This window comes from Elephantulus edwardii, unplaced genomic scaffold, assembly GCF_000299155.1.
Source record: "Elephantulus edwardii isolate Elephantulus edwardi_28Jun2011 unplaced genomic scaffold, EleEdw1.0 scaffold00855, whole genome shotgun sequence".
Lineage (NCBI taxonomy): Eukaryota > Metazoa > Chordata > Mammalia > Macroscelidea > Macroscelididae > Elephantulus > Elephantulus edwardii.
Window position 1 is genome coordinate 4,035 of NW_006400605.1, and position 14,421 is coordinate 18,455.

At 38.8% G+C, this 14,421-nt stretch overlaps 1 protein-coding gene across 1 annotated transcript; it reads left to right on the forward strand.

Annotated features, from left to right (window-relative positions):
- Nucleotides 1-690: 690 nt before the first annotated feature.
- Nucleotides 691-12,771, forward strand: KIAA1377 (KIAA1377 ortholog; the record flags this gene model as incomplete). Its single annotated transcript, XM_006903430.1, has 2 exons — nucleotides 691-2,824; nucleotides 12,659-12,771. Coding segments are annotated over 2 exons (2,247 nt in total), but the record flags the coding sequence as incomplete, so codon positions are not given.
- Between the last annotated feature and the right edge of the window lie 1,650 nt (nucleotides 12,772-14,421).

Consider the following 14,421-nt stretch of genomic DNA (forward strand, 5'->3'; position numbering starts at 1 on the left):
CCTGACAGCAAACTTTACCAAAACAACTCATCTTTTGATTTCCTGATTGCTGGGGCAAAGAATGTTGATTGTGTATCTGAGCAGGATGAAATTTTTAACAAGCTCAATCTTTTCTCCATCTGTCATGATGCTACCAGTTCACCTGGTGGTGAGAATCCTTGTTTCTACATGTTGAGATGCAATACCTATTGAATACTGCAGTCCTTGACCTTCTGCAGCAAAATGCTTCAGGTCCTCCTTAGTTTCAGTGACCAAAAGCTAAAGCTTTGAAATAATATCCCAGGATTTTTCTTGCTAGTAAATTATTAAGAGACTGGTAACAAACTCCATACTGTAAATAGACTAGCAACAATAAAATTATTTTCTATGTTGTAATTATAGTTAGAAAGAATAATTGAGTACTTGTGTTAGGAGTTAAAATTAAGGCAAATACTATTAATTCCATTCACTTCACATTTTTCACCCTGACTATTGCTCTAAGTGACATTCCTGTTGTGTTAAGTGACCAAAAACCTATACATATATACTCATACTACTGTATTTTATTTGCTAAGGAGAACTGGGCTTAGTACCTGGTATGTTAAATTATTGGTTTTGGCATTTAAAAATGTCTAGGCTATAAAACACAGGTGACTTGATGGCACATAACAACAGGCTATAAAACAATGTTTTTTCTCTTTTTTTTTCCAGAAATTTTGTGATGAAGTTAATCAGATAACAAATTCAGAAACTCTTTCAAGTATAGACAGTCTTGAAGCTGTGGAGCATGAAGAAATGTATTTAACGCTTAATAAGAACTTTTCTCCATCAATCCCTCAAAATTCAATTTCGCTCAAGTCAGCAAATCTCCAGTCAGCTAATCTAAGCTGCTTTGATGAAGATAAACTATCATTCTCTAAAACTGAGCATATAAATAACTGGCTTATAAATTTAGATAATCCAGATACTCAGACTCTCACACCATTCTCAGATATTCTAGTATCTTCTTGTGAAATTCTTAATAATAAAGAACAGAATTCACCTGTATTGAATAGAATTATAGAAAGAACTACAAATGCTGCTAATAATTCTGTAGTCTTGGTAAATAGTCCTCATGTATTTGGACAAAATATTAAAAATGAAAACAGTTCTGAAACTAGTGCTATTAGGACATCTGACTCCTCTTCCAGAGCATTCAAAATGGAGAAACCATTTGTTACAGGAAGCCCAACATTTAAATTCAGTAAAGCCTGGACCACATCAGAGTCAGTAACTGGAGAAGTTGCTACATTTATAGACCAAGAGAAACATTCTGGATTAACTCAGCAAAATACAACAACTTCAGTTCATGCTTCAGTTGAAGCAGTGGCAGGACCCTCGGTTTTGCCACCTAATGCACAGTCAGCTAGACCTTTACCAACGGACAGTGTGCACATAAAAGAAATTGACCCAGTGCAGTGTTCTGATACATTAGGTGAATTGAAAGAAGTTAAAGGTAAAAGGGTGCCATATTTTAAAGATAACAAGAAAGAATTGCCTTTATTTTCAGCTCTTCAAACTGTATGTTTGCCTCACAACACCAGTTCAAAAGACAAAGTACAGAAAATACCTGAAACATCTAATGCAATTTCCAAGTATGACATAGATGATCATCACATGAAAATTAAATATAGCAGTCATAACCAAAATGATATGAGGCTTCTTAAAAGTATTTTAAAGAAAGAATCTAAATATGACCATCGTTACTTTAAGGCATTAATTATAAACCAAGATTATAAGTTTGGAAATCAAAAAGCAGCAGCTATCAGGGATAGTGTTGAATTAACAAAACAAAAAGGGAAAAGTACAGAGATTCCTAAGACTATTAAAAAACTGAGGTGGTTTGATGAAATTAGTATCAAAGAAAACAACGCTGAGGAAAGTCATTCATTTAAAAGTAGAACAGAAATATCTCAGCAATGCTGTCAAGAATTTCACACCCAAACTAAAAGTGGTGCTTCCAGCAACATTAGTGTTCCTGCTTGTGCTGTAAATTCTGCTGATAGAGGAAAGCCCAAGAATGATTCCATCTCTGAAAATGTTCCTTTAGGAGGATCTGAAGCAGACCCTGTGCCTTTGAACTATTTCCCTGTGCCTTCGGGTTATAACTTTACTAAACAAGCCTGGCTAGCCTCAAAAAAAGAGGAGTGTAAATCCCTGGCATGTAATGATGATTCTAAAACTCAGAAAGCCAATTCACAGAGAAGGGGCTCATCTGTAATTAGAAGACCAAGGTCTGCCAAAGTCCAGTCAGGCTTTCGAAACACGAACAGGAAAAGCCCTGTCTTTCAGCGAAGTTCTGAAAGCAAAGCCAAAACCTTTCTGCATGCTCAGGGGAAAGTAATTGTACCTCATCCTTCTTCTCCTCCTCCTCAATCCACATCAAATGTTGGAAATGGGAAGAACATACAAGAGTTTCAGTATCAATCAGTAAGGCCTGAAAATTCTCCAGACATTACTACACGTAACTGTTTTCATTCAAAATGTGCACTTCCAGTGGACTATCACTTGCATCAGGGAACTCAGGAAAGTAGTCCTCTCCTCTTAGATGGTCATTCTGACTTGGTCACTGTGATGCCCTCTCTTCCTTCTTACTATACTTCCGAGTGCCAAACCTTAGCAAAACTAAGTCATTTAAATGGCACTCCAACAGTGGCTCTGCCAGATGGGGCTTTATACTGCAATCAGAAATGCCCTGTTTATGAAGAAAACCATCACAACATGGCTCTTAAAACTCCTGGAGAAGACACTGTTCCCAGGTGGAAAAGAGGGCAAAATATTCTGGGTCTAAATGGAAGGACTGCTGGTAAGAATAAATGCATTTCTTTGTATAGATAAAAGATACAACTTTTTAAAAATCATATGGAATTATTTCTGTTGATGTATGGAAATGTACACTTGATAGAATTATCACACTTAACCATACAGAAACAGTTGGCCTCTCTAATATTGTCGTTTATTCTGGCTTGTAACTAAAGTTTTGAAGGGTATATCCCACGACTTTTTCTTGTTGGTTTAAAAGAGGGAAGACAAGGAATAAGGCCTGATTCTTGACCCATGTTGTTATTCTGTAATTACACCACGATCATTGTAGAAATATATATATCAAGGTAATCACAGAGAAAGCTGTTGTTCTCATTTTCTAAATATGTGTATAAATGTAGTTACAATACATCTTATTAATTTCCTGTTTCTTACAGCAACCTTCCATCAGGTTTCTGTTGATCCAGAGGCTGTAAATCCTAACAGGAAGAAATGTCTCATTTTTCTTCCTTGGAGAAGCTGGTAGATTGAAACCTCTGACTTTTTCAGTAAGGAGTATAACACTACATACTATGCCACCAGAACACCTTATACATAGCATTTGTAAACTCAAAATTCACTGATATTGAGTCAGAACCAGCTCATAGCTCAACCTTCATTGGATCCCCAGGGATGGAAGGAAGTTAGCCATCTTTCTCTCACAGAGCCATTGGTGGGTTTGAATCTGCAGACAGGCATGACTTTTAGGTTATTAGAGCCAGTTCTTGTGGACTATGTTACTAGTACTGTGGGTTATGTCACTAGTACTTAAGGTAGTACACATGACAGAGAATTTTTTTTCTAATTCTCTGTAGAATGCCATTGTGCTTAGCAGTAAGCTGACTCCTCCTGCAGCCACTTTCTTCAGTTGAGGGAATAGACACTTCATTGCCATCGGGTGGAAACTGACATTCAACTGAATCTTCCATTAGGTTTCAGAGGCTATAAATTGCACATGAGTTTCTCCCATTGAGTCACTAGTAGATCCAAACCAATTTGGTCTTTGAGTTAACAGTTCAACTCCTTATAGGATACAGTACCAGAAGAAATAGACTAGAAGCCAATTTTTTTTTCTGTCATAAAACAGTTGTCTCATATACTAAAACCCATTTGGGAAATAGGACTGAAGAAAATTTTTTCTCTCATAATATTTTCCTATCATTTAGTAAAAGGAGGAAGACATGAAAACTGATGACCTAGCATAAGAAAACAGAAAAATTAATGGACTAATGATCCCAAGTAGAAAAGTTGGAATAGCTGAACAAATACAAAGGAAAAATAGGAGAGCTGGAATCAAATTTAAATACTTACTTTAGAAATTGTTACATGTGATGACAAACTCTAGATTATGGTATGTAATGATAGTTGAAGCAGGACAGTGTAGAAGGTTTAAAGAGATAATGGTGACAGGTTGGCCATATCCATGAATTTTTAATTTCCTGTATGATAGCAAACAATAAATGAAATGGTAGACCATTTACCAGATGCCAGAGTTGTTAATAAATGGGAGGAAATGATGAGAGCTCAGGAAGCTGTATAGTTAGTTGACTAGCCAGCTTGGCATTTATGAAAATAGGGCTTTTGCTAGATGATTTTGGAAATCCTAACAGTGAGCAAAAACATTCTTCAGAACTGGTCCATGTTGTTAGATGTCATAGAATCAACTATTACTCACAGCAACCCTATTAAAAATGGATCAGTACCCTGCCCTACCCTGTGCCATTTTCATCATCTCTGATATAATCGAGCCAGTTACAGTCACTGTGTCAGTCCGTCTTGTTGAAAGTCTTACTGTCTTTGTCTGACCCTCCACCTTTCCAAGCATGATAGCATTTTCCAAGGATCAACCCCTCTCACCAACATGCCCAAAATATATGAGACAAAGATTCACCGTCTTTACCTCCGAGAAGCACATTGACGGCTCCTTCTACAGGATATGTTTGTTCTTTTGGCTTTCCATAGGATATCCAGCACTCTTCTCCAGCATCTCAACTCAAAGGCATTGATTATTCTTCTGTCATGCTTAATAATTGTCCAACTTTCTTATGTATAACAAGTAATTGAAAAAGCCATGACTTGAATCAGCCACAACTTGTATTTAACATAATTGTTTCTTTACACCATGGAGAGGTCCTTGATAGCAGATGTTCCATATGTAATATGTTTTGATTTCTTGTCTACTGGTACCAAGGGTATTGATTGCAGATTTAAGCAAGCCGAAAGGACTGACAACTTTAATCTTTTCTCCATCTATCATGATGTTGCCTACTGGCCCAGAAGTGGGGATTTTTGTCTGCATGATGTAATCCATATTGAAGGCCATAGTCTTTTTAATCTTCTGCAGCGAGGTCCCCTTTTATTTAAGCAGCAAAGTTGTATCATCTGCATAATGCAAAAGTACTGAATCTAGGAAAATTGGAGGATGTCAGAAATGAAATAGAATGCATAAAAAAGAAAGGTGCCCCAGCAGAGTGTGGAAATTATCGAACAATATTATTAATATTACATGCAAGCAAGATTTTGCTGAAGATTATCCAAAAACCTTTGGAACAATATGTCAACAGAGAGCTGCAGATGTGCCGGCTGGATTTAGAAGAGGCTGTGGTACTAGGGATATTATACTTATGTTGCATGGATGTTGGCAGAAAGCAAAGAATACCAGAGGAATGTCTACCTGTGCTTCACTGACTATGCAAAGGCTTTTGACTGTGTGGATCACAGTCAAAGTTATGGCTGACTCTGAGAAAAATGGGAATCCCAGAACATTTGATCATACTAATGCGAAACCTATACTTGGACCAAGAGGCAGTCATCAGAACAGAGCAGGGAGACTCTGGATGGTTCAAAATCAAGAAAGGGGTCCATCAGGGATGGATTCTGTCTCCATACCTTTTCAATCTGTATGCAGAACAGATCATCCGAGACGCTGGGCTGTATGTATGAGGAGGAATGTGGCATCAGGATTGGTGGAAGAGTTATCCACAAACTGTGTTATGCAGATGACACAACCCTGCTTGCTGAAACTGTGGAGGACCTGAAGTGCTTGCTGCGGAAAGTCAAGGACTGCAGCTTCCTGTATGGATTGAAGCTCAACATCAAGAAAACAAAGATTCTCACCACTGGGCCAATTGGCAGCATCAGTATGGATGATAGAGGTTGAGATAGTTAACAGTTTTTGTTTGCTTGGCTCCACAGTTAACACTCTTGGTAACAGCAGCCAGGAAATCAAGATATGAATTGCATTGGGAAAGTCAGCTGTGAGGGACCTCTTAAGAGTACTGAAGAGCAACGACAACAGGCTGGAGACTAAGGTGCACCTGATCTGGGCTATAGTCTTCGCAATTATGTGCCATGCATCAGAGAGTTGGACAGTGAATAGGGATGATAGAAAGAGAATTGATGTCTTTGAGCTGTGGTGCTGGAGAAGAGTGTTGAATATACCATGGACTGCTAGGAGAACAAACAGGTTGTCCTGACGAAGGTGAAGCTGGAATGCTCCTTGGAGTCAAGGATTCTGAAGCTTTATTTGACATACTTTGGGCATGTTGCAAGGAGGGACTGGTCCTTGGAGAGGGACATCATGTTTGGCAGGTAGAGGGGCAGCAAAGGAGAGGAAGACCTTTGATGAGATGGATCGATTCTGTGACTGAAGTGGTGGGAATGAATGCGTTTAAGATGGCTAGGTTGGCACAGGATAGAATAGCGTTTAGGGCTCTCATACATAGGGTCGCTATGAGTCGCAAGCGACTCGATGGCACATAACAACAACAACAAAGGCATTATACAACAACAGTGAGTCTTGGTGGCCTAGTGGCGAAAAGCTGCTCCCTAATCCCAAAGGCATGCAGTTTGAGACCCTCAGCTGCTCCATAGAAAGGATAGGCAGTCTCTTCCTGTACAATTAACTGCCTCTGAAAACCCACTGGAGGGTCAGTTATGGGTCTATTCAAACTCTGTGGTACACAACAAAACAAACATTAGTGAGCTGAGATGCACTGATCTTGGCCACTGTAAAGCAGACAAACATGACTACTGTACCAGAAATTAAAAATTGTGGAAGAAATGATGTTGTGTTCATAGTTAAAAAGACAAATTCAAGATCCAGCCTGAAGTAGTGTTGTGAAAATATACTATGTGTATACATACAAGGAAGACCTGTTAATACAACTGCTATTCAAACATACACACCAACATCTAAAGCTAAAGAAGAGGAAATAGAGGATGAGTACAGAGGACGTGAAAATAAGTGACCTGAGAAATGAGAGTAGAGGGGGAAATAAATAAATGTTGGTGAATAAATGAGTAACTAATGATGCTACTGGGATACAAGGTTAATCTGTGGTGTTTAAAATATTTAGAGCAGTTCACTTACATGGTCCTTTGAGATGTTTACTTAATATTTAAAAATGAAGAGTGGCATCCACTTCCTAAATAATATGCCTCCGGAAACTCTATGAACTTTGATAAATGTCCATAGTTGTAGAAGGGCTTCAGGCCTTTTGTTCATAGGGTGACTAGGTCATGCTTGACTACAAGACAATCAGCAGCAACAAATATATATAAAGGGTCTTTGCCAGTCTTAAGGCCAAGGCTTTCTGAGGCCTGACTGCATTACCCCCTGTTGTTGTTGTTGTTAAGTGCCGTTGAGTCATTTGCGACTCATAGCGACCCTATGTACAACAGCCCTAAACCCTGCTCTATCCTGTGCCAATCGCATTGCCTCTGACACACCCATCCCGATTACCCCAGTCACTGAATCAATCCACCTCATAGAGGGTCTTCCCCTCCTGCGCTGTCCCTCTACCCTACCCAGCATGATGTCCCTCTCCAAAGACCTGTCTCTCCTTACAACATGTCCAAAGTATGTCAGACGAAGCCCCAGAATCTTTGCCTCCAAGGAATAGCCTGGTTTAACCCTCTCTAGGGTGAATCTGTTTGTTTTCTTGGCAATCTATGGTACACTCAAAACTCTTCTCCAGCACCACAGCTCAAAGGCATCAATTCTCCTTCTGTCCTCCCTAGTCATTGTCCAGCTCTCTGATGCATAACAAGTGATTGCAAAGACCATGGCTTGTATCAGGCGCACCTTTGTCTCCAAAGAGACACCGTTGCTCCTGAGTAGAGAGGTCCCTAACAGCAGACTTTCCCATCACGATACGTTTTTTGATTTCCTGGCTGCTGGTGCCAAGAGTGTTGACCGTGGAGCTGAGCAAACTGAAGCTGTGAACAATCTCAATCTCTCGGCCATCCATCCTGATGCTACCAATTGGTCCAGTGGTGAGAATCTTTGTCTTCTTGACATTGATCCTCAGTCCATATTGAAGGCTGCAGTCCTTGACCCTCTGCAGTAAGTGCATTACCCCCTAGTCTAGTCAAAATTACTGCTCTGGCATTAGCAACAGACTTCAAGAGCAGACTTTCTGAGAACATAATGTCATGGATAAAAATCAGCATAAAGCTGATTGTAAGGCAGAGATCAAACGTATCTTCACTTTGCCACATCTTCATAATTTTTAACACCAGCTCCACACATGTCATGTTTTCTCTTAGCCCTTAATTACTCATAGTGAGGTCAGAGGTCACTAGGTAAAAGAATACTATTCTTAGATGAGTTAATGTACTAAACTCGAAGGAGTTATTGTAACTACTGGTTTTATTATAGTAAAAGAATAGAAATTAAAATCATAAGAAAGAGATCCAAAAGTGAGGAATGTTCTTGCTGTAGAGCTGCCACAGCTCAAAGGGCATCTCACTCAACTAGAAAACCTTCTAACCTGTAAAGTTCTGGGCTTTTATTGGCAAGTCCTTTGTGATAAACTAAACCATAACCCTTGAAGCTAATTGGCATTGTACTAGATGTGTGCTTTCTAGTCTGGTCAGCCCCCACTCACCAACACAAATCTAGTGTGGTCTCAAAATCCCAGACCAAGACACCCCAATTACTCCAAAGGGTTTTCATATAAGCAAAGACAGAGGGTGGCAGAGTCCATATGAAGCTCCTCAGGAAAAAGATGGGAAATGTCCTCTTGTGCCATTTCCAGCACTGGAATGTCAGTTCTAACTCAGTACCAATGAGTGAGTGAGCTGCCTCACAGCTACTCAACCAGTAAGGGAGACTAATCGATTCATTCTGGTTTCTTGTGGTCTCTTACATAAAGCTCAAACTCTTTGCCATTAGAATTAAGGATGTGTCAGTAAAAAACCTAGAACTTTACAGTGCAGAGAGCTTCCTGGTTGGTGAAGGGAGGGCAGGATGCTGTTTCTGAAATGTGGCTGTTCTATATCAGGAGCATTGGAACTGACTGAGCCAACCCTCCGGTGGGTTTTCAGAAGCTATAAATCCCTCAGAAGGAAATTGTTCATCTTTCTGTCATGCAGCAGCTAGTGGATTCAGACCTCTAGAGAGACCCCACCTTTGGATTAGCACAATTCCCCATGGCTATACCACCAGAGTTCTCCCTAGTATATACACAGAAAGGTGAAACTTTTAAAAAGCAAAAGACAGCCAAGTCATGAGATAATGCTCCCCTTCTAGTAGCCAGTTACTCTTTGAGTTAATTGACTTCAACTCATAGTGGCCCGAATGTGTGTAAAAGTGAAACCATCCCCCATAAAATCTTCAGTGGCTAATTTCCCCAAAGCAAATCACTAGGCTTTCCTTCTGTGACATCTCTGGAAAGACTCAAACTCATTCATTTGATTGGTAGCCAAATGTGTTAAATGTAATACCCACAGACTCCACATACATACTCAGATAACTGACATGAAAACACTGGCAACATCAAATGCTGGTAAGGACATGGTTGGTGGTGTTAGGTGCAGATGAGAAAAGTACAACCCACAGTGACCATATGAAGGGCATAGAGCAGCAGAAAGTCTTATTCATTGCTATTAGAAACATGGTACATCTACTTTGGAAGATTATCTGTTTTTATATCTTATAAAGCTAAACATGAGCAAATAAGATGAAAGTTTATGTCCACATAAAAACTAACATGCAAGTGTTTATAGCAGCTTTATTCATAATTACCAAAAATTGGAGACAACTAAGATGGTGGCCTAATGGTAAGAAGGTTCACTGTCAACCCTAAGGCATAGGGCTCAGATCCACCAGCTGCTCTTCAGGAGAATGATGGACAATCATCTCCAGTGCAATTCAAAACCTCTGAAAAACCTGCCAGACTTAAAAGTTGGTTCATACTCGACAGGAACAAAACAACAAGATGTCTTGGATTAGGTAAATGGATAAACTCTTTATACATTCAATGGAGTATTCAATCATAGCATGAAATGAACTCTTCAAGGGAATGAACTGCTGAGTCTCAGAACTCAGGACCATAGTCAATGCAATGTAGTCTACAAAGATAATATTCAATATCCTACTTTAGTGAGTAGCAAGTCAGGTCTTAGACTCTGCGAAGCAGCCAGCCATGATGTAACTGTTGATTTCTCTTCATCCAAAGCAAAGAGGAATGAAGAAAGTAAATTATTCACCAAAAGGACTAGAAGAACTTTAATTACCAGAACTCTAAAACTGGCATAGTCTATTAGGGAGTTGCATTATTAACCCAAAGGCAGCGCCTCTCTGGAAGTTCAAATTCATCAGAAGCTCCAAATGAGAACTATGAGCAACCCCTCCTGTGTTATTTACAGCCTCCCAAAAACCACTAGAGGATCAGCTATGAATTCATTTCTAATTCAACAGCACTGAGTTGAGTTGAGTTGAGGTGAGTTGAGTTGAGTTGAGTTGAGTTGAGTTGAAGACCAAATGGTACCCAACTGCACTGCTAACCACTCTAAAAGGAATTACAATAGAAAGTCCTCAGTAGAGTAAGATAAAATGTGATGAAAATAGGAATCACAGAAAAGACCAGACCTGATTGGGACTTGTGAGAACTTCTAAGACAGTGGCTCTTAGTCTTCCTTCAAGCACAAAATTGAAGTCACTTCGATGACTTTCAGTCACACAGTATAGAGTAATAACAAGAATGTACTACTTAGAGCAATCAACCATATAGTATCAAATAAGCAGCATTTGCCAGGGAAAAACTCAGAAAGCAATAAGGGATGGGAAGGGGAAGAAATATGAAGATGGGTTACATGGGAGAAACGCTATTACAATGTGGGTATTGCAATCAGTGTCACAAAGTAAAATGTACAAATTGTTGGAAGGAAACCCAATTTGTAAACTTTGACTGGAACCACAATAAAAAGCTTAAAATGACCTATTGAGGCACCAATAAACATGGAAAAACTTAAGATGTTTATTTGTAAAGTGACAGAAGCCAGTCTGAAAAACATATTGTATGATTCCAACTATATGCCATCTGGTAAAGATAAAACTATAACGAAAAAAAGATTAGAGGATGAAGCAGAACAGGTCAAACCTTCTGTCTAATGGTTGAAACATATTGTGCTTTTGTCAAAATCCATAGAGTTGTATAATATAAGTTGTACAATATATATTGTATATGTACAATGTGGCAAGAAGCTGCACTGCAATCCTGAAGGCACATGGTTCGAGACCACCTATCCCCTCCCATATCTTCAGGCAACTCTTCTGTATCAATGGTCCCCTCTCTTCTATTATTTTACAACCTAGTTCTCTATAATCATGTCCAGTTGCTAACATAAACAACCCAGCAGCAACACAACTCCAGCAAATTCTATTCTTACTATAGTCTCCTGCTGCTACCATCTACCTTTCCACCACTTCTAGGCTTTCTTAGAGTAGTCTTAAACTGGTAAGCAAAGAGGTTACAATGACAATAAGAGATGTGTCAGTTATGCCATTTGCTTTTCCATGAATGTTTGCAGTATTAGTTTTGCTCTATAATTTTGAAGGAATATATTTTAAATACATGAAGAACCTCATAAGTTCCTTGTACTCTTGTACTTCTCAAAACCTTAAATAATATGCAGTTGAAAACCTACAGTCTTTCAAGCAGCTTTCCCATTCTGTGAGGACTCGTTTAGACAGTACAAGAGATTCATAAACCCACTTAACTGGACACACAAATTTTAGCACATGTGGGGCACTAAACAGTACTAAATGGCGATTCCACTGGCAATCCCTCAACTGTGGGGCATCTCTTCTTCTCTCAAGGTAACTTTGTTTACTGCATAACTGGTTTCCTTGTGTACTGAACCACATGTGCCGTCAAGTTGACTATGACTCAAAGCAACCCTATAAACCTTGACCTCTCCTGAGCCAACCTCATGATCTCTGCCATGTGACCTCTTTTCCACAGTCACTGTGTCAAGCCATCTCATCCAGGAATATCCTTTCTCGTGCTGGAGCTCCATCTTTCCATGAATGATGCCCTTCTCCAAGTACTCCTGCGAACATACACAAAAATTGTGAAATAGAGTTTGACCATCCTTGCTTCCTAGGAGCAATTTGGTTACACTTTCTCCAGGAAAAATTATAATTTCATTTTCATTTTTATGTAATTAATATAAATTAGAATGCTAACATAGTCTTCCTGTACCACAGTAGGTTTTCATGTAAATCCCCCTGTGCTCCAGCACCACACTGGAGAAGTTACTGGTCTGACTTGAAACTGCTCAGAAGCAAAGGGGTTTTTTTAACATACCATTGTTATGTGCCAACCACAGTGCATGAAAGAGTAGAGCAGCATTTCCTTACTGAGGTTTTAGGATCATTTGGAACTTTACAGCAGAGATGGATGATTAGATAGATAGATAGATAGATAGATAGATAGATAGATAGATAGATAGATAGATAGATAGATAGATAGATAGATAGATAGAGATATGTATATGATCTACTCAACTGATACCATTTTTTTTTACATTGTGCTGGTATTTGATTAAGATTCTACTGTTACAAGAAGGAAATGCATTGTTGGAAGTAAACAAAAAGTTCGCTCAGTGAAGAAAAGACAAAATCCTGGAAATCTAGGACAGAAGTACAGTGAGCAAATGCGTGTAAGTATACTAGAACACATCTCAACTTAATAGTGAAAAACTGCTTGGAAAGCAGAACGTTCTTTAAAAAAAGCAAACAAACCTATGCTCCTTACCATGATGTGAACATAAGTGTAGTCAAAAAGGTTTATGAAAATGTTCTGGAATCTCTATGCTAAACTTGTTTCATATACTCTAATTAGTTACTAATGAAGGTTTCACACCAACTTTAAAGTATATTCTAATGACTGGGTAACAGACATGATATTTCATTATTGTTGTTTGGTTGGTAGTGTAGTCCTGATTCGTAGAGTACATATATACAACATTGCATCATTATGTATCATCCTGAGTCATTGTTGTGCCATGCTTGATCCCATGGTTACAGCCACTGTGCCAATCCATCTTGTTGAGGGTCTTTCTCTTTTTCAATGGCCCAGTACCTTCCCAGACCTTTATTCAGTGACTGGCCCCTTCCACAGCACATGATATGACATCTCATCTTCTTCACTCCGAAGAAACATTCTGGCTGTATTTCTTCCAAGACAGATTTGTTTTTTTTTTCTGGCTTTCTATGTTGTATTCAGTATTCCTCGCCAACGTTGTATTTTAAAGTCAAAATTCTTCAATGCTTATTCGTTCTCCAGTGTTAGCATGTGTATGAGATAATCTCAAAGTGACATCTTTTCAATATTTTAAAGAGGTCCTCGACAGCAGATATGCCCAATGCAATATTGTTGTTTGATTTCTTTTTTGTTGTTGTTGTTGTTTGATTTCTTGATTGCTGTTTCTATGGGCTTTTTAGATCCAAGCAAAATTTAAAACATTTTAAAAAATTAAAAACATGACACCTTCAATATTTTCTGATTATCATGGTATTTTTTTGTATTGCTCTAGTTGTGAAGATTGTTTTTAGTTAATTACAAATATAAAGGTTTGATGATAGGTACAAATAAGTTCTTTTTAACTTAATTTTCACCAACTACAATCATAAATTCTTTATTATAAATACAGTAAGCTGCTCTAAAAGGATTGGCAAAAAACAAGGCCCTAGGAATTGATGGCATACCAGTTGATATATTTCAACAAACAGGCACTGCCCTCGATGTGTTCACCAAGTTGTGCCAAGAAATCTGGAGGACAACCCCCTAGCCAACTGACTGGAAAAGATCCATATTTATTCCCATTCCAAAGAAAGGTGACCCAACAGAGTGTGGAAATTATAGAACAATATCATTGATATCACATGCAAGAAAGATTCTACTGAAGATTATCCAAAAATGACTGGAACCGCACATCAGCGGACAACTGCCAGATGTACAGGCTGGATATAGAAGAGGTCATGGTACTAGGAATATTATAGCTAATGGTAAATGGATCTTGGCAGAAAGCAGGGAGTACCAGAGGAATTTCTGTCTTGTTTTATTTACTATGCAAAGGCATTTTACTGTGTGGATCACAACAAACTGTGGCTGACTCTGAGCCGAATGAGAATCACAGAACACTTGATTTTGTTTATGTGAAGCCTATACTTGGACCAAGATGCAGAGCAGAGCAAGGAAACACTGCATGCTTCAAAATTGGGAAGGGTATATGCCAGGGATGTGTCCTATCTTCATGCTTTTTCAATCTATATGCAGAACAGATCATTTGGAAGGCTGGGCTCTATCA